The sequence below is a fragment of the Lathamus discolor genome, chromosome 2 (genome assembly GCF_037157495.1).
Source record: "Lathamus discolor isolate bLatDis1 chromosome 2, bLatDis1.hap1, whole genome shotgun sequence".
Lineage (NCBI taxonomy): Eukaryota > Metazoa > Chordata > Aves > Psittaciformes > Psittacidae > Lathamus > Lathamus discolor.
This window is the reverse complement of record NC_088885.1, coordinates 53,252,194-53,270,648: the sequence shown is the minus strand read 5'-3', so window position 1 is coordinate 53,270,648 and position 18,455 is coordinate 53,252,194. Positions and strand designations below refer to the sequence as shown.

The 18,455-nt window shown below is 40.1% G+C and overlaps 1 protein-coding gene across 1 annotated transcript in view; it reads left to right on the top strand.

Annotated features, from left to right (window-relative positions):
- Nucleotides 1-18,455, top strand: part of GALNT11 (polypeptide N-acetylgalactosaminyltransferase 11) — a 53,407-nt gene that overhangs the window by 4,496 nt on the left and 30,456 nt on the right. The window contains exons 2-3 of the mRNA XM_065666834.1: nt 11,587-11,919; nt 15,623-15,746. Coding sequence (XP_065522906.1) covers nt 11,625-11,919; nt 15,623-15,746 — 419 coding nt within the window. The 5' untranslated portion in view covers nt 11,587-11,624. The remainder of the gene's footprint in view (nt 1-11,586; nt 11,920-15,622; nt 15,747-18,455) is intronic.

Here is an 18,455-nt window from a genome sequence, read left to right as displayed (position 1 = left end):
TAGTGAAGATCTATCTTGTTTTGATACACAGCCCCTTATGAATCGACCTTCGTAGGTATTTTCACTGTTTTGTGAATTCCTGAAGTGTAACATCAAGAATGAATTGGTCTCTGTTGATACCTCTCATATGTGTTAGAAGTGCTTTGTTTAGTTTTCTTTTTCTGGATTAGCTAATTTTGTCAGCATGAATTTCTTCTCTCTTGTGTCAGCAGACACGGAGACGCAGTGCTTGTGAAACAAGAGAGGGCTCTGTTTTGGATTGCATGCTGACCTGTACTAGCAATGTGTTGGAAAGTATGGCTTCTAGTGAAGTGGGGAAAATGTATTTTTTGATCTGCTATTCATCTTGTTGCAACATCCTTGATTGCAACATCAAAATTCTGAGTGTGTTTTCCCATTAGAAACACTGGCAATAGATAAGTAGAAGTGAATAATGGGATGGAAAAGGAGCAGTCCACAATTCATTCCTAGAAGGGATTTCTCTGGAGAAGGGGAGACTGAGTCTGTAAGATCACGTAGAAGGGAATGAAGGACAAAGAAAATTAATTTTTAGCATAACTTGCAGAAATTTGCTCTCCTTAAAGGCAGTGTAAAATTTCTTTATGTTAGTGACTTGTCATTTTAATCCAACAGTTAATGTCCACAAAAATGGTTTGGTTTTTTCCAGGAGGTGGCTAATACAAGGTCTGTTTACTTACGTATTTGGAAAACTCCCTACCTTATTGTCCGCTACAATATTTAGCAAGATAAGCTTATATTAAATTGATAGCTTAGTTTAGATGTGAGTGAAAGTGTTTTCCTTGTAGGTATGGTTGTACCAGCAGTGGTACCTCTTTGTTAGTATTGCTGCACTGTGTTAAGTAAGGGAAAAAGAGAATGTTTCCTATACAAGAGTTTCCTATTTAGAAATACATTTGCTGGGGGAGAAGAAGGTATGAATTACTGATGTTCTGACCCAGAGCTCTGCTTGGTATTTGTATCATCTCTGGTTATTGTGGCAGAACCTTTGATGTGTTTGCCTTAATGTATCAGTTTTATAGGTGAGAGCTGAGACACTGAGTTGCTAGGGATCTCATCAAAATCTGTAACAGAGCAAATAGTTCAACCATAACATCTCATAGGCCAATCTGGGAACTGCACACGCTCAGTCGGTGATTTGACGAGAGAACAGATAGTAGGTTTATATCCTTAGGATTCCTCTCTTATATTAATGGCTGAAAACATTAGTGAGGAAATGAGGGAAGTAGAGAGGAACCTGTGCATAGAAATTCTGTTGAGAAAATGGATCCAAAAGCAGGAAGATAGCAGGGGCTTTTGGTCTTAAGAGTTTCTTACTGGGAAAAGTGAAAGGCCCATGCCTCTGCTGTTCCAAATGGCGTGGGTACTGTGGACTCTATACTATGGACTCTATACTAACGCTTGGGAGGAAAACCTCCAGATAACCTTTGTTTCTGGCCGTAAGGAATGCAAATGGATGTTGATTTCAATTCAGTGGCTACTTTTAATATTTCAATTCCACATTTTTTAACAATGGCTACCTGCTAAGCAAAACAGGCAGGACGAGATGTATTGAGGAAATCTCTTAAGATTGTGCCATCTCTTAATAGCATAGAGAAACATAACAGGAGTTAAGAACTCCAAGCAATTTAGAAGGAGTTAAATATTTTTCTGTCAGAGGCAGTTTGAGGATTTAAACTGTAACTTGTTTTAACCTCACTCACAGTTCTGCTGCTACACCTAATCTTTTTTTATCTTTAAACAGTTAATTTCAATGTACACTAGTATCTGTTACTCAGGCTCCATAAATGTATCTGATCCTGGGCTAACCAAACCAAGTTGCAGGGGCAGATTGTGGGGCTACAGCAAGTAGCCAACAGGTTAGCGCTGTCTCAACCATAGGATTTTATACATATTCAGGTACAGTCTTTCCAAGTTTCTAGTCTGTGTTTGAAAATGTCTTTTGTGTGTGGTGTTTTTTTGTATACAGCTGTTGATTTCAGTACTGTTTGCACAAGTGGATGATAGATGGTGCTAACTGCAGAACTGGGATTTGCAGGAAAAACTTGTGCAGAATGAAGTGCCCATGGTCAGTAGTCACAGGTTTAAGACTGAGACTGGTCAAGCCCAGTTTTCAGTGTCGCACTCCGAAGTACTTCAGTGAGGTCTGTTTTGTTGCCAGATTTTCTGCCAGCTTTTTAGGCAGAAGGGCTGTGCAAATAAAGTCTGGTGGGGATTTTTTGTTTTTATTTTTTTTAGAATTGGGAAATGTGTTTTCACTTTGCTTGTGAAAGACTGGAAAAAAGCTCAAAGCACTTTTGATGAGGATTTCTGAAGGCAAACAGAAAGCATATCTAGAAAATTTCAGTCAAAATATGGAACATTTATAAAATAACCAGTGATTTGGAAAATGAGGAGTAAAGGCTTTTTTAGAATTGAGATTAACATACAAGTTAACGATCATTTTCTCATGCGTTTCTGTAGCATCACCCTTTGATATTGTGATGAAGAATGCTTTAGAAATGCATTGATTGATCATGCTTTCCTAGTGAATGGCAGTTAAATGACCAGTCTTGTTTATGTTGACAAATTCATGGATCCATATGGATCATGCATCAGCTGAAAAAGAGAGGAGGTATGTGTGTGGGGAAAAAGAGAAATATGGGGGGAAAAAAGCTCCCAAATAGGAAAAGAGATCATTGCTCCTGGGGCAGTGTATACAGTCAAATGAGAAATAACCTTGCAGCATTCATGTCCTGAGACCCATCCAAATTAGCCTGTTGTCATAGAGAAGCTTGTGTCTGTTCCCCAATTCCCAGCTAGGACTTGCAAGCAGTACTCAGCAGCAAAGTGTTAAGTTTCAGGCTCAGCGTTTTATTGTTCGCTTAGAATGAAGACACCAACTGGATTTGACTGCTACTGCAGTAAATGTGTTTTCACTATGTAACCTTGCACTGCTTCTTTAGTGCCGACTCTTCTGGAAAAAGGTGAGTGTTCTTCTGTTCCGCTCTTCATGTAGAAGTGTGCCTGATCTAATTATTTTGCATACATCTGTGGTTTTACTGTTATTTTGGTAAGCTTTGCAGACATAAAATGCAAGGAAGAGCTAAGTAGATTTTAAACGTTTAGAAAAGGTATTAAGCAGCTTACTTGTGTGTAGCTGACCTTGTAAGCTCTCATACATTTTGCATTTGTATACAGTGCTGGAAGGTTGTTAAACTTATATTCAGATGCATGGATCTTTAATGTGAGGGAGATTCATAGAAAAAGAAGTTGTCAGTGTGGGTTTTTTAATCTTGCTGTTTTCTAAGCTGTGGGTGAAGAAGGAAAGACTGTGTTACAAAATGCATGCATCTTTCTCTGGAGACCGTACACAAAATTGTAGCTTCCTTGAGAGCTGGTTTTGCTAATGAAAAGAAAATCTCGCTGTTTCAATTGGAAGACAGTGTTTTATTAGTGACAAAAAAGGCAGAAGGTATTTTTAGGACTCTGTGAATGGCATGATGCGTATTTATATGCCAGATGGCTATAAGTAACATCTAGCCAAGCAGCCCTATGGTGCAATGCTTGTTCCGCGACTAGGTAAGAAAATTCCATGCATGTAACTGTTTTGGGAAACCAGTAGCTTTTCTGGGGGGGAATGAGGACACTGCAACGGCATGAAACTGTCTACTGTATTGCAGTTATTTGTTAAGTATTGAGCACTAGGATTTTGGTAAGCTCATGTTTCTAATCCAAGTCTACTTGCTTTCTGTAATCAGGTTGGGCTATTGTGTTACTTTTCTTGATGCAGTGTTGTACTACTGGTTGTAACTAAAACTGGTGTTCCTTTCTGTTGTTTGTTAATATGAGATCCTGATGCTTATAAAACTTTTTCTGTCCAAAACTTGTGATTGCTTTTTCCATTAAAATTGTGTCCTTAAATGAGAGCCCTTGTGAAATACTGTCACTCCTTGGAGAGGAGTATGTTGGGAGAAAGGTGTCCTTTATTAGTAAGGAAAAAAAAATAGTATGTTTTGGAGTTGACAGAGAGATGGAAGATGTTACTACAGAAGATACTTGACAATTTCTTTGAGAGAGCATTTTAAATGGAGGTGGGTAAAGAAGGAACTTCACATTTTGATTATAAAAATACTTGTTTGCATTCACTCTGGTGTGGCAGCCTGCTATGTAAAGCTGTTTTATTGGAGTTGAGAAATTCCTAAAAGCTTGATAGCAAAGTTACATTCCCAAAGGAGGCATTTCAAGTTATATTCCACAGGATTAAAAATGACAGTATGCAATATTTAGATATCTCTGGTTAAAGTCCAAAAACTGAAATACAAATTCGTATATAAGTGAGTCACTTGTCAGTGGTAAAATAGTGAGGGGTGAGAACCTAAGTACATAAAGAAGATTAAGTTTTAAATTGTTCCTAAAATACTTTATCCTTTTTAGACTTAGCATACTCATAGTATAGTTGGGTCTTCATGTAACTGGTCTGTCTATGTGCCTTTCCTTATCTGTAATGTATAATGAACTTACTGGTATTGTACGTTTATTTATCTGTATGGTGTTGATCAAAATTCTGTATTCATTCCAGGAGATTTTATTTCAAGTGGCATGACATGGATTCATATAGCTGTGCTGAAATGATTAAAATGTTGGCTCTCAGAGCTTTTCAAGTTGCATTTAGAAGTGACTTACAGAGGCTAATTAAAAATAGATCTTAGTGTGTCATCTCATTAACATGAATGGGAGCAGTGATCTTATGCAAGAGGACAGCCTATGGCCCGCAGTATATTTCTGTGAGTGAGGGTTGCTGTGACTGGAGTTATATTAGTATTATTTGTTTTTTTTTCCACTTTTTCATTCTTCCACCTCACTAAATAGCCTGCTTCTATTTTCTTGACTACATCCCTGTAGGCAGCTTTGCAGCAAGCTGCTGTTAGGTCCCCCCAAGCTATCTCTTCTGCAGGCTGAAGAAACCTGGCATCCTCAGCTGCTTCTCATAGCACAGGTGTTCCAGCCTGTGACCATCTTGGTGGTCTTCCACTGAACTTGCTCCAGTTGGCTAATGTCTGTCTGGTACTGGCAAATCCCAGACTGTGTACAGTACTCTGCCTGTGGTCTTCCCGAGTGCTGTGTGGACTGGTGTAATTGCCATCCCTCAATCAGCTGGCTGTGCTCCTGTTGATAAGCCCCTGTTCTGTCAGCTGTCCTTGCTGCAAGGGCATGCTGCTTGCTTATGTTTAGCCAGACCTCCCCAGGTCCTTCTCTGCAGAGCTGTTCCCCAGGCTTTGTCAGTGGCTGGAGAGATTTTCTGTCCCAGGTACAGGACTTGGCATTTGTCCTAGCTGAATGTCATGAGGTGGGTTCCTGTAGGCGGCAGTCTGTCTTTACATGAGTAGTTACCTGCCTACGACATGTCAAATATAGCCACTTAATTCATAAAGTACAGTGACACATCCCTCCTGTAAGGCCATAAATTAATGTGTGTTTTTTAATTAAAAGAGAACTGTCAGATCCTATTTAGTGCCAAAGCAATTCAATAGGAGGTTGTGGTGTTTTGTTTTCATAAGGAGTTAAATTGGGTTGATATATTCAGAGCAAAAGCCAGAGATAGAAAATGAAAGCTTAGTGTTTCATGTGCTCAAGAATCTATGTTCCGTGGATGTTGCTCTTAGTGATGTGTGGTAGAGTTTGAAACAAAAGCTGCCTAGGGTGTCCCTTTTTCATCTTGCTAGTCTGTTAACTGTGGCTCTCCCTTGAGACTGCTGGCAATGTAGAGGATGCCTGGAAAAAAAATAATTCTTGTGAAAGTGCAGAAACCACTGTAAATGGCATCTCTGTGTGATGAGTGTAGTATTGGAGTACTACTTTTTCCTAATCTGGCCTCTGTTCATCCTACTGTTAATGCTCCTGTTTGCTAGTGATTCAAGAAGAAAATAGGAAAGCCTGTTCATGCTGATGTTTGTTGTGGAAGGGGAGTGATGGTAGTAGCCATAACATCCTGGAGGCCAAGAAACATGTAAAAAGTTAAGGTTATTAAAAAAAAAGCAAAAATGCAGTTGTAAGTAGTGTTACTTTATATTCATATAGTTGTTTTTCCTAAAGCAAATCATAAAAAGCATCTGTAGAAGGTCATGCAGCAAATAATTATCCTAATACCTGTAGAAAGATTACTTTTTTTTTCTTTTTTACTAGAATGTTCTTTTAAAATGAAGATTATATGCAACTGTGTGTTGGCTTAATATAGGTCCAAAATACACATGCAGTCTTTCAGGAAATCTGGGTAGTATGAGTTGTCTGTCTGTCTTCATCTTATTTTTCTAGAAGAAAAGCTGATCTTGGAAAAACTACAGGCTGACTGTAAGGTTTTCTCAAGTAATTCTTACTCCTGTTTCAAAAACCTTGAGGTTAATCTGGTCCTCTGTTTGACCTCTGACAGACATGGATTTTGGCACAGTCATGAAATATCTAGTCATACAATGTGTTTACTAAACTGGTGAGGTTAATCCAAGCAAATGTCAGGGTTTAAACAGTGGCAAGTTATAGAGCCTGTAGCTACTTTTGGTCTTTAAGCCAAAATACTGGGAAATGTGGGTGGTTTATTCCCCCCCTCCATTAAAAATACTGAAGGCTAACACACTGGGTCAGTGTTAGTTGTTGCTGCACAGGTTACTAATGAGAAACTGTCCTGGACTGTCTGGGGGAAGAAAGTTGTATCATTGATGGGCTGATTATTAAATGAATATAAATGATTCTGGGCTTGATGTATGAAATGAATGTCATGCTGGTGCTGTAAGAATGCTGTAAGAAGCTGGTGTGACATGAAAAGCAGTACTGCAGAGGCGTGACTGATGCTCAAATCTGGCAGGTAGGTTCCTGGAGGGTTTTTTTCCAGCTTTGCAATTGATTGACTTTCATAAACTTCTACTGAGCTACTAGTATTAAACTGCTGTAGTTCTCTTAAGAAAAAAATCAATGATTTACTGCTTGTACAAGGAACTGAGACTTTTGTACTGGAATTCGTGGAAATTAGAGAGGAATATTTTACTCTTGGCATTTCTGGCATGTGGCTCTGCAAACTCATTTCCAAAGTTTTGCCAAAGTTTGAAAACTATCAGGCAATAAATATGTGACCGTCAAACCAGAGCAACAAGACAGAGACTGAAAGGCAGAATATTTTGTTAGAAATTCTTGGAATACTGTGTCTTTCAGTCTTGGTCTCTTTTGAGCTGGTGCTGATGGGGGCAGCTTCTAAGGTATTTTTTCCCCTTCTTGGTCCACCCCAGTTACCACCAAAATGGTTTGTAATTTTCTGATGTAGGAAGTTCTGCCACCTTGAATGAGTTATGTTTGTCATATTGGAATAAGTTTGGATTCCTAACTATGCCAATGCAAACAGCCATAAACTTTGTGTATCACTAGGATCTTGTGGATATAAATGAATCTTTGTAAAACACTTAAAGGTGTTATTATTAATTATTTGCTGTGAAAGCTCTTATATTGCAAAGGGAGATAAAATGTCTTTTGTTCATTCTGGATGTTCTTCACTATATGAGTTCTTATGTGGGGTATTTCGGAAACTTAGTTTTGGCAGCTGTATTGCTTTTCAGAAACGAAAGGGAGAAATGGGATAGATCCTTCTAACCTAGTCTCACTTACCAGTAAAATCTGCGAGGAACTGTATTGTGAAACAATTCTACTTCATATGTTTAAATCATGTATTTATTTTATATATATATATATATATACACACACATATATATATTTAATGGCTATTGGTATTTTTCTTTTGTATTTGAATAAATATGTAGAAATAGGTTTTAATCATAGTGTCCAAATAACAATTTATTGGTGACTGGACTCAGTATTACAGTATTTTTCTTATAAGCTGGTTGATGTTAGTATCTGTAAAAATAGTAAAAGTATTCTGCTTTTCTGATTTGTTTCTAGCTAAATTGTTCAAAGTTCCTAGGTCTGCTTGCATTAGCAGAGCTTTAGGGTTATGTTAAAAATGTAGCTAATATATGTTATAACAGATAATATGTTACTCTCATAAAGCATGTGTCAGGGCTGAGGAAGATACTAATACTTTGGATTTGAAAGGCGTATCTTTTGCATTTCCTGTATTCAGAAACAGTTTGTCTCCCTTAAATAATAATAAGGGGGTGAGGAAGCAGACAGAGACAGTTGTTGGGTAACCTGGCAAAGCATGTTTCCTAGAAGACTTCACAGAACTGGAGAGCAGAGGAGCTTGGACAGGTTAGGGCTTTCGTTCACTGCGTCTAGATGGCTTGCACAAGCAAGCCGTGGGTAGAGAGATGGGCGAGGTAAGAATCGGGGGGCTAGTGGCTGCCTCTGAAGTGAGTGTTTCCTCCTGGGACATTGTGACAAGCTGAAGTATTCTCTCCTCCTTCCCTCTGGTGTGTATCAAAGTGGTTATCTCTTTGTTGCATCTGAAATGAGCACAGGGATACTTGTTTCTTAGTATATTGAGGAGCTGTGGAGATGTATACAAAGTACAATCACATTGATACATTGAAGTATAGGGCTGGAAAGGATCTACTAGTTCCTCAGGGCAGGTCCCAACCAGCACTGACATTTCTTAGGACTTGAAAACTTACTGTGGCCTCTTTGCTAAAAGACATCTGTAAGAAGTCATGCTCAACATAAAACTGTCTAAAACCAAAGTGCGCAGCTCTGACGCAGATTATAACTCCTGTGGCTGCTTAAAAGGAAGAAGTGGTTGAAATCCATAGGACAGTGGTTGTGTAAATGCATATGTGTTGGTGAATAAAGTAAACTAATAAGCCTCAATGTGCTTTTCATAGTTAAGGTTCAACTTTTTTTTTTTCATTCAAATTAGGTGTCTAACAAAACATTTGGTATTTAAAGAAAATGAGTCTGTATCTTCCTGCCAAATGTACTACCAAATGTCTTGGTGGAATAGCAAGCTACTGAAAGGGTGTAGTTTTCTGAATTGTGGAGGTTCTGCCATTTGATTTACATGCAGTACTTCAACCTTTGTATCCTTCTACAAAACTGCAAAACAGTGGAGGGGAAAAGAAGGTGAAGCAGTTCTCCAGCAGGGAGCACACGGAAATAATATCAAACTCAGGTTTGCCTTTGTAACAGTAACTGTGTGATTTCAGTCTGGGCAGAGGGCTTTTTGGAGTTGGAAGGGATTTGCAGCCATATTTTAAGTCTAATGATTACTGATTTATCCCTTCCTCTTTAATTTGAGTATGCTTAATGTTGGTCAGAGTAAATTTTAACTTTAGTGTGGCTGTGAACAAAGGTGAAGCTCTCAGCTGTAAAAGAAAGGCAAGAAGCTCTGATGAATTCTACTTTGCTATTCCTACTGCTACCTGAGATAGCAAGAACTATCTTTGGTTTTCCTGTGCAAGCTGCAGTGTAGATGTATCCTCAAACAGCTCTGAAATGAAAAGGTTCCTTTTCTGTTACAGTAACTTTTATCTTAGTAGAACAGTTCTGTTCCACAATGTAGGTGCATGTGCCATGATGTTAGGGTAGTGTGTCTGTGTTACCATAGTGAATGGAAAAACAACTCTAGCAGGTTTTGAGGAGCAGTATGTTAGGCTTAGATAAGTCTTACAGCAGATGACCTCCTTGTGGCCTTGCAAAAAAAACCAAACCCAGTCTGGCAAGCACCCAGATCTTTTATGGCTAAGTATTAATTGTCTGCACACTGTCTGGCAAGAAGAATTATTACAACGGGAGGATATAACTGCTTATCTAATCTTGCTTCTTTGCAGCCTTATGTGGTTTTTCAGAGCCTAGATTCACTTCGTATGACCATTGACCTCTGTTAGCACAAGGAGTAAGGCACTGGGGATTGTTGAGCTGTACTTCTCTAACTGGTAAACCTATTGTGCTAGCTAGAATGAGGGGGGTTTGAATAATTTCTGCCCCAGAGCATTTGTTGCCTGGGAAATTTTGTGGCTCTGCAGCTAAGCGGGAGGATTTCTGTGTGACAGTGTTAGAGGCTATTTCACAGAGCATGCATTCATCTGTCTGCACAGGGTCAGTGTGAGATTTCAAACCTGGTTAAGACCTTTTTAAGCTTCTTGGGCTTAACTGCTGCAGAGATTGTTGTCTTGCAAGTGAGGGAATTTGACATGGTAAGAATAGTGTGTAAATTTTGTTTTAGGAGGTTTTTGGAGGAGGGTAGGAGGTTGTGTGGGTTTGTGGGGGTTTTTTGTTTTTTTTGTTTCTTTATTTTACTTTGTGGATATTTTGTTTTTGAAGGGAGACAATGACCTGCTGCTGTCTGTGAAATGTGAGCTGGAATTTTGACACTTTTTTTGGATGCTAGTCACTTAAGACTCGGAATTACATTGTAAAAATAAGCAGGATCTTTATAGGTTTCTTTGGGATAATGAACGCCTTCTACCTCTTTTTAGTAGTTTTCCATATTGAAAAGGGAATAATGTGTTTGTACTCATAAATATTGTTCTGGTTTGTTTGCCAGGATGACCTGAAGATTTCTCATAGTTTCAGACTTCGAGAAGTCTGAAAAATGCATCATCACAAACCCTTGACTGCCACCCCAACACTTTGGTTTTTTGCTAGTTGAAAGTCGATTTAATGGCTTCCTGACTCTTTTCAGTGTGCAAAGAATTTGTTGTGGCTGGCTAATGATGAGGGAAATCTAACTCTTTGAGTTAGTGTTTTTCTCAGTTTTGGAAACTGAGCCGTATAGTTTTTGGTTTGGTTATATTGGTCAGTGTTTGTGGATTTTTTGGTTTGGGTTTTTATAGCCTTTTTAGATTTGAAAAACTCCTGAAGTTTACCTGGTTCTCCTGGGCTGTAAGTAGAATGTTATCACCAGCTTCAGATGCTCCACTTAAGGGATTTCTTGTGGTAATAATTTCCAGTATAGCTTGGGGAAATTGTGATAGTGGATGGGTGCCTAAAGTGAAAATCTGGGCTAGGTTGCTGTAGGTGAACATCTCTTGCTCCAGGGAGTATGGAAGCTCTTCTGGAGTATACAGAGGCTCACAGGAACAAACCTTGGAGCTTTTCGCTCTTTCCCTGTGTCACATCTGTTTCCTTTCTTTCTGCAGAGAAGAGTGACTGTAAACGTGATATGTTCCTATTTTGCAGCCTGTGTTTTCTGGAATTTCTAGGATACTCATGGTGACTGTTCTGAAATTTGCACCAAAAAGTACTGCACTGTGTAGCTGTCCCGTGTTCTCTCATTCCATGCTTTAAGATAAGAACTGAACTACAGAAATAGACCTGTGTGGATGCTTTGGGGAACTGGCTCAAGGTGGCCCTACTTGAGCAAGGGGGTTGGACAGTGTGACCTCCAGGTGTCCCTTTTGACCTCAACCGTTCTGTGTGATTCTATGAAGAATCAAGTCCTTGTGTGTAGTATCTTTAGTTAAATAGTGGTAGATTTAAATGAATGAAGGCATGCAAGGAATATACTGTTGTGCAAGTGAGAGAATTATGTAACTGTTGTGAGGAAAAATTAATCATTTTTACCTTAAATTGTGTTGCGTCACTGGGGTCTTGATGATGTTCCTGATGAAGTACCAGGTACCATTCTCAATATGTGTTTTTGCTCTCTTTCAGGTAACTGAGAATGGGTCCTCAACGATGCTAAGTCTACAATGGGAAGTGTCACACTACGCTATTTCTGCTATGGGTGCCTTTTCACATCTGTGACCTGGACACTTCTGCTCTTTGTGTATTTCAACTTCAGTGAAGAGAGCCAATCCTTCAAGAATGTGCCCGTCAAGGGGCTGGAACCTCAGAGGCCATTTCCAAAAAAATTCTACCCTCGTTTTACGCGGGGGCCAATTCATATACCCGAATTGCAACAGAAAGAGAATAAGATAGGAAATCCCCTTGGAAATCATGTCCAGGACCCAGTCAAGGGGGAGGTTGAATTCTCTCCTGAAATGGGTAAGTGGTGTTTAGTGTTAGTGACAACTTATTAAAAGGGAAGATGAAATGAGATATAAAGTGGGTTTTGTTGTTTTTGTTGTGTATTTGTCTTAAGGATGTTAGAGAAAATTGTATCATGAAATTGAAGGTTGTTTTATTACAATGCAAGTGGTACTAGTGGCTCTCCTCATGAGGAATTACTTGAAATTTATTCTACTGCATTTAATCCAAAATATACCATTCCTGACATTTAGAGCTGTGCTGTGTAATTGCTAATGAGGAGGACTGGATTACAGAAAGGTGTTTACCCTTGATATGATTGTTCCTTTTGAGGGTTCAGTGTATGCTTGTTTCATAGTTTACTGCTATATTGATTGGGCTCAAATACATAAACCTTAATTAGCTACAGAGACACTGTTCATATGCAGTAGTTAAAAATAGCTTGATAGCAACATATAGCAAAGAGTACCCATTGATTTGGAGAATATCCTTGAAGTATGAAATCATGTATAAGAAATGTGTGTGGGATGAAAATGCAATGAAAGATTTATTGAGATGACAGTGGTTAGGGCCAAATCCTGTTTAATTTGTACCAGCAAAAGTCTGTGTGTTTCACTGGAGCATATTTCATCAATGAGATGATTTGGTTTTGTCTTCCAAACTTGCCTTCCAAATTAAAATGCTTTGTATATTTAACTGCTTACAACTTGTTCAGTGCTGTGTTCAGATGTGCAAACTGAGGCATGTTGCCTACTTGGCTTGCAAACTTGCTTTAAGTCTGGGGGCAGATACTGAGTGGTATGGTATTAGTTTTTGCTGCCGCTTTGCGAAATAAGGCATAGAGTTTAACACTCATATCTGACTCAAGTCCTCTGTCATTACTTTGGATGATTGGCGGATCAAAAGCTTCAACAATTTATAGAACTTTACCGAACTGCAGTTTCTTAGTTGACCTGTGCGAATATGTAGGAAAAATGCCAATTGCCCTGTGGCATTACAAGTGTTTATCATGATTGCTAAGTGAGGTGAAGGCCAGTCCAGAGATGGCTATTTCTTTCCAACTATTCAGTATGGTCCAGGAAAGAAACTGGAGCTTTTTAACTGAAAAGTCCCTTGATCTTCAAACCAAGTGACTGGTTTGGTTGGTGAAAGCCAAGGGGAATTACAGTGCCAGGATAAATTCTACATGAATCATCAGGAGACAGCTGGCTCTGTTAGAACTAGATCAGGTGCTGCAGGAAAGGGCTTCCTGTCTATCTAGGGGAGGGCAGTGATAAACACGCAAAGCAAAAATAAATGAAAAGAAAGTTGGTGCGTGATAGCCAGAAACAAGCTGTCATCTGGTAGGGCAATCTATCTCCTTTATTTCAGTCTGAGAGCCACATAACACTGCTGAGGTAAAGCCTAAAGTGATGTTTTGATTGCAAAACTCTTATTTTTCAAGGACTTTTATCTGCTGTTTGAACTGAAATCTTTCAGGCCTTTTGCCTCTGTTTTTGGATATTGTTTGAGAACTTTTGAAAAATACTAGCACCCCTTCTTATCCAAATCCAGAAGCAAAAGGTAGTTAGGGGCTGGATATGGATGGAATGTAGAATTAAACATTTGATATGTGCTTCTTGAGCTTGTGCTATATATGAAGAAAATGTTTTAAGTTGACACCGTGGCATGATGTTACTGTGGTGCTGAGTATGTAAGAATGATAGAGCACGGTGCTGGAAGAGTGGCACTGCCACTGTAAACACACCTCATTTCTGCCCCCACCATGCAACTTATCCACAGTGGGAGCACTCATCCATGAGCATGATAGGTAGTTGCAACAAGACACACTATGTGGGTGTATCCTTCATCTTCTGCATATTTCACTCACTATCCAGTGGTTCCCACTTGGTCCTGCATAAATGTCAAGTCATCTGCTCTTGAGGTGTTTGATAGTGCAGCTGCATTGCTATTGCTGTATTCAAGACTGAAAGTGACAGGATGGTAAATGTGACTAGTGGGAATGTGGATGCACAGGATTCCCTCTAGAAGGTTCTCTTGCACCTATAGGTAGACTTTGTTGCTGAAACACAACTGGTAGTGGCAGCTGTGCTCTGAAGGCCATCAGGACTACTTTTTTGAAAAGGAAGAAAGCCTCAACACTTTCAATGATCCTTTCTGTTATGTTTTTTAACCCATCTCATTTTCCCTGGGCTTGAGCTCAGCTGGCTTTTGCATAGCTGTTAAAAACTGGAGAGCATGAGTTGAAGAAAAGCTGAGAGAATTTGGTTTATTCTGCCTTAGAAGGCTGAGGGGTGAGATTTTATTGCTGTCAACAGCAGCTTAATGGAAAGCTGTAGGGAAGATAGAACCAGACTTTCTGGAGGTGCATGGGGTTTATGATAAGAAATGGAGTGAGTAAGAGATTTCAGTTAGGTAAGAGGAAAACATTTTTTAGTGTGAAGGTGGTCAAATGCTAAAATAGGGAAATGAAGAGGCTGTAGAATCTCCATCCTTGGAGAAACTGGAGGCTTTCAAAACTCTAACTGCACAAATTCTGAGCAACCTCATCTAGTTGGACCTGCTTTGAGCAGATTAGACCAGTTGTGCCTTCCAGCATGAATTAGTCAGTGAGTCTGTGAAGCATACTATCCTGGATGCGTGGTAGCATGTGAATGAGGTACCCCTTTGTTAATTAGTTTCTTCAGATTTTGAGTCAAATGGAGATTATGAGCAGAGTGGAAGGAGATAAATTACCTGATCCTTGCTTGCTTCTTGTACTGAAATTTCAGTGAAATTGCCACTGTAGCTTGATAATAGCTGGTGAGGACACACACATCTCATTCTGTACAGCCAGCTGAACAGAGACAATAGAGTCATTGCTCTGCTACCTGGATTGTTGCAGAAGTGGCTAGCAGACACACTTCCCTCCTCTCCCTCCACTTTTGCTGTAGAAGAGTTGAGTGAAGTACCATAATATTTTGTTTCTCTTCACACTGGTGAGTTTATGGCCCAGTGGGAGAGAAGCCCATGGCACTGAGGCAAGGTGGGCAGACAGGATGGCACTGAAGATTTCTTCTTGGCCTCTAACAGTGCACTTACTTATACTAGCCATGCTCATCAACACTTGATGCTTCTGTTAAAATAATCAATAGAGAAACAGCTGGCTCTGTTGCTTTTTTACTTGCTGTCAAAGTCCCAGGGGAGATAAACATGAAGTTTATAGTTCTTTCATAGCTATTTTTATGGTACTGCAACTTTCGAGAACTTCATGAAACTGGAGCTGGTGTTGTGAGGGGTTTTCTACCACTGTAAATCTGTTTTCCTCTCTCAAAAATTGTGTGACAGACCCTCCATCTGTATGGATAGGTGCTGCTGTGTTGTGTGCTAAAGCCTATATTCTGCTGCTTGTTTGATGTTGGTTTTTAGGTGGTGTTAAGAATTAGAGGACATTTAAATGAAGGGCATGTGTCTGGTAAGACAATAAAACACGAGGGAGCCACCAGTCTTTGGAGATTGATTTCATTTTGTCACGGCTGCAATGAATACTACAGGTAGTACTCATAAGTAGTACATATTTGTAAGAGGTAACAAAAATAGTTGCATAAAAATATACTTTGCAAAACCAGAGGGATTTTTGATGAATGTGATGTGTTTTAGGGAAGATTAAAGCATACATTTGAATTCTTGGTTGTTTCCAAAGGGTATTTTTGAGCCTGATCTTGATGTGTTTCTTTTGCAGGAATGATTTTTAATGAAAAAGATCAGGAAGTAAGAGACTTGGGCTACCAGAAGCATGCTTTCAATATGCTTATCAGTAATCGACTGGGATACCACAGGGAGGTGCCTGATACAAGAGATGCAAAGTATGTACTATTTTTTTTCTTTCAGAGAGCATGGTATAATTTCATATGCTCAAAGACTTGTTACTCATGTTATACCTAAAGCAGTTTTTAATGTTTTAGGTACTACATTTCTGTTAAACTCTTTCAGCCTCCCATATTGCTGAAGGCAGATTTTCAGCTATTTAAACAGGACTTCTTTAAACTGGACTTTTTAATCCTTTAAACAGAGCTTTTATCCTTTGGTCTTTTCTGCCTTTTTTTGACTGAATGTTGTTTCTGGAGATCTGATTTTTTTTTTTTTTTTTTTTTTTTGTCAGCTAGAAGAGGTATGTGATAGGTAGGTAAAGCCCCAGAGAAACAAGGCTCCATGAAATAAGAAAGACTGCTACCCCCTGACAACAGATGTTTTGCCTGATTCTTAAGTCACTTTAAGAATGCTTAATGAAGAACTGGACTGAGTATACATTTATTCAAACTTTTAACGTTAATTTAATTATTGTGAATAGTAGGATTGGCAGACAACTATTCTGAAAAAACCCACTGCTGTAAAACAATAGAAAAAAAAACAAAACCCCAAACTAACATGGAGTTGAAAAATCAATAGACCTGCATCTGTTTTTTCTAATGGTTTCTCTGGTGTGGACAAATGTAGTGAATTGTAATTGCTGAAATGTCTGTTCCAAAAGCTGACTTCATTCCAAGGCAATTCAAACTCTTTTTGTGTACTCTTGGGTTTTCATTTGTAGTTTATTTTTAATTGTATTTTCTCATGCCTGTCATCTTTGTATGATATTAATTTGTGATACTGCGTCCTGTTAGCATTATGGACAAAATTTTGAAGACAAGGATAAATAAAGAATGATGTCCTGCTTTGAGTGGGATTCAGCTTGCAGATTAAGATGCTTGATCTTGGATAACTGCATGTTAGTCAGTTGTCTCTGCTTTTATTATAATGCAGTTAGTGAAGCATGCAGAGCTCTTCAGCTGACAAAATGCACTGTGTTGGCTTAGGGTGGGCTAAATCTGCACTCGCCTGTGTCCTGGGTTCACCAGTAGCCATTTTTCTCCTCCTTAGTAGCTGGTGCAGCACTGTGTTTTGACTTCCAGCCTGGGAACAGCGCTGATAACACTGATGTTTTTAGTTGCTGCTCAGTAATGTTTACTCTGACCAAGGACTTTGTGAGTCTCGTGCTCTGCCAGGGACGAGGGGAGGCCAGGAGGAAGCAGAGACAGGACACCTGACCCAACCTAGCCAAAGAGGTATTCCATACCACAGCACATCATGCCCAGGGAGGTAACTGGGAGTTACCTGGAAGGGCACGGGCTGTCTTCGGGTGGGTCGAACTCGTTTGGCGGTGGTATCGTATTCTCTTCTCTTGTTATTTTCTCTTATCATTATTATCATTGGTGGTAGCAGTAGTGATTTGTGTTATACCTTAGTTACTGGGCTGTTCTTGTCTCAACCCGTGGGAGTTACATTCTCTCAATTCTCCTCCCCATCCCTCCGGGAGCGGGGAAGGGTGGGGGGGGAGGAAAGAAAGAGGAAGAAAAAAGTGGGGGGAGTGAGTGAACGAGCTATGTGGATCGGTTTAAACCACGACAGTTCCTTTTGGCGCCCAGCGTGGGGTGCGAGGGGAGCAAGGGCCAAGACTGATCATCCCATGAGAGCTTCAGCTTCAGTCTCTGGTGAGCAGGTTCCCAGATGGAGTGGAAGAGCTGATTTTACTCCAGCTCCTGTGATAATGAAGAATAATTCCTTTCAACATGACTTAAGTGTTCAACGTTGTGATGACTATTAGAGGGGCCCTGCCTCCAGCCAGGTGGAGGTAGGGGATAATCGGATTTACTGGACTGTGTGGATCAGATGACCTGGCCCATCAGTCCCACAGAAGTATAAGGCTCTAGTGGATACTGGTGCAGAGTGTACCCTGATGCCATCAAGCTGTCGAGGGGTGGAACCCATCTGTATTTCTGGAGTGACAGGAGGATCCCAAGAGTTGACTGTACTGGAGGCTGAAATCAGCCTGACTGGGAGGAAATGGCAAAAGCACCCCATTGTGACTGGTCCAGAGGCTCCATGCATCCCCAGCATAGACTACCTCAGGAGAGGGTACTTCAAAGACTGAAAAGGGTACCGATGGGCTTTTGGTATTGCTGCTTTGGAGACTGAGGAAATTGAGCAGCTGTCCACCTTGCCAGGTCTCTCAGAGGATCCTTTTGTTGTAGGGTTGCTGAAAGTCAAAGAGCAACAAGTGCCAGTCGCGACCACAACAGTTCACCGGTGGCAATATCACACCAACTGAGACTCCCTGATTCCTATCCATCAGCTGATTCGTAGACTGGAGAGTCAGGGAGTGATCAGCAGGACCCGCTCACCCTTTAATAGCCCCATATGGCCAGTGTGAAAGTCTAACGGCGATTTGAGACTAGCAGTAGACTATCGTGGCCTGAATGAAGTCACGCCAATATTGAGTGCTGCCGTACCAGACATGCTAGAACTTAAGTATGAATTAGAGTCAAAGGCAGCCAAGTGGTATGCCACGATTGATATTGCCAATGCATTTTTCTCAATTCCTTTGGCAGCAGAGTGCAGGCCACAGTTTGCTTTTACTTGGAGAGGTGTCCAGTTCACTTGGAACTGGCTGCCCCAGGGGTGGAAACACAGCCCTACCATTTGCCATGGACTGATCCAGACTGCACTGGAACAGGGGCAAGCTCCAGAACACCTGC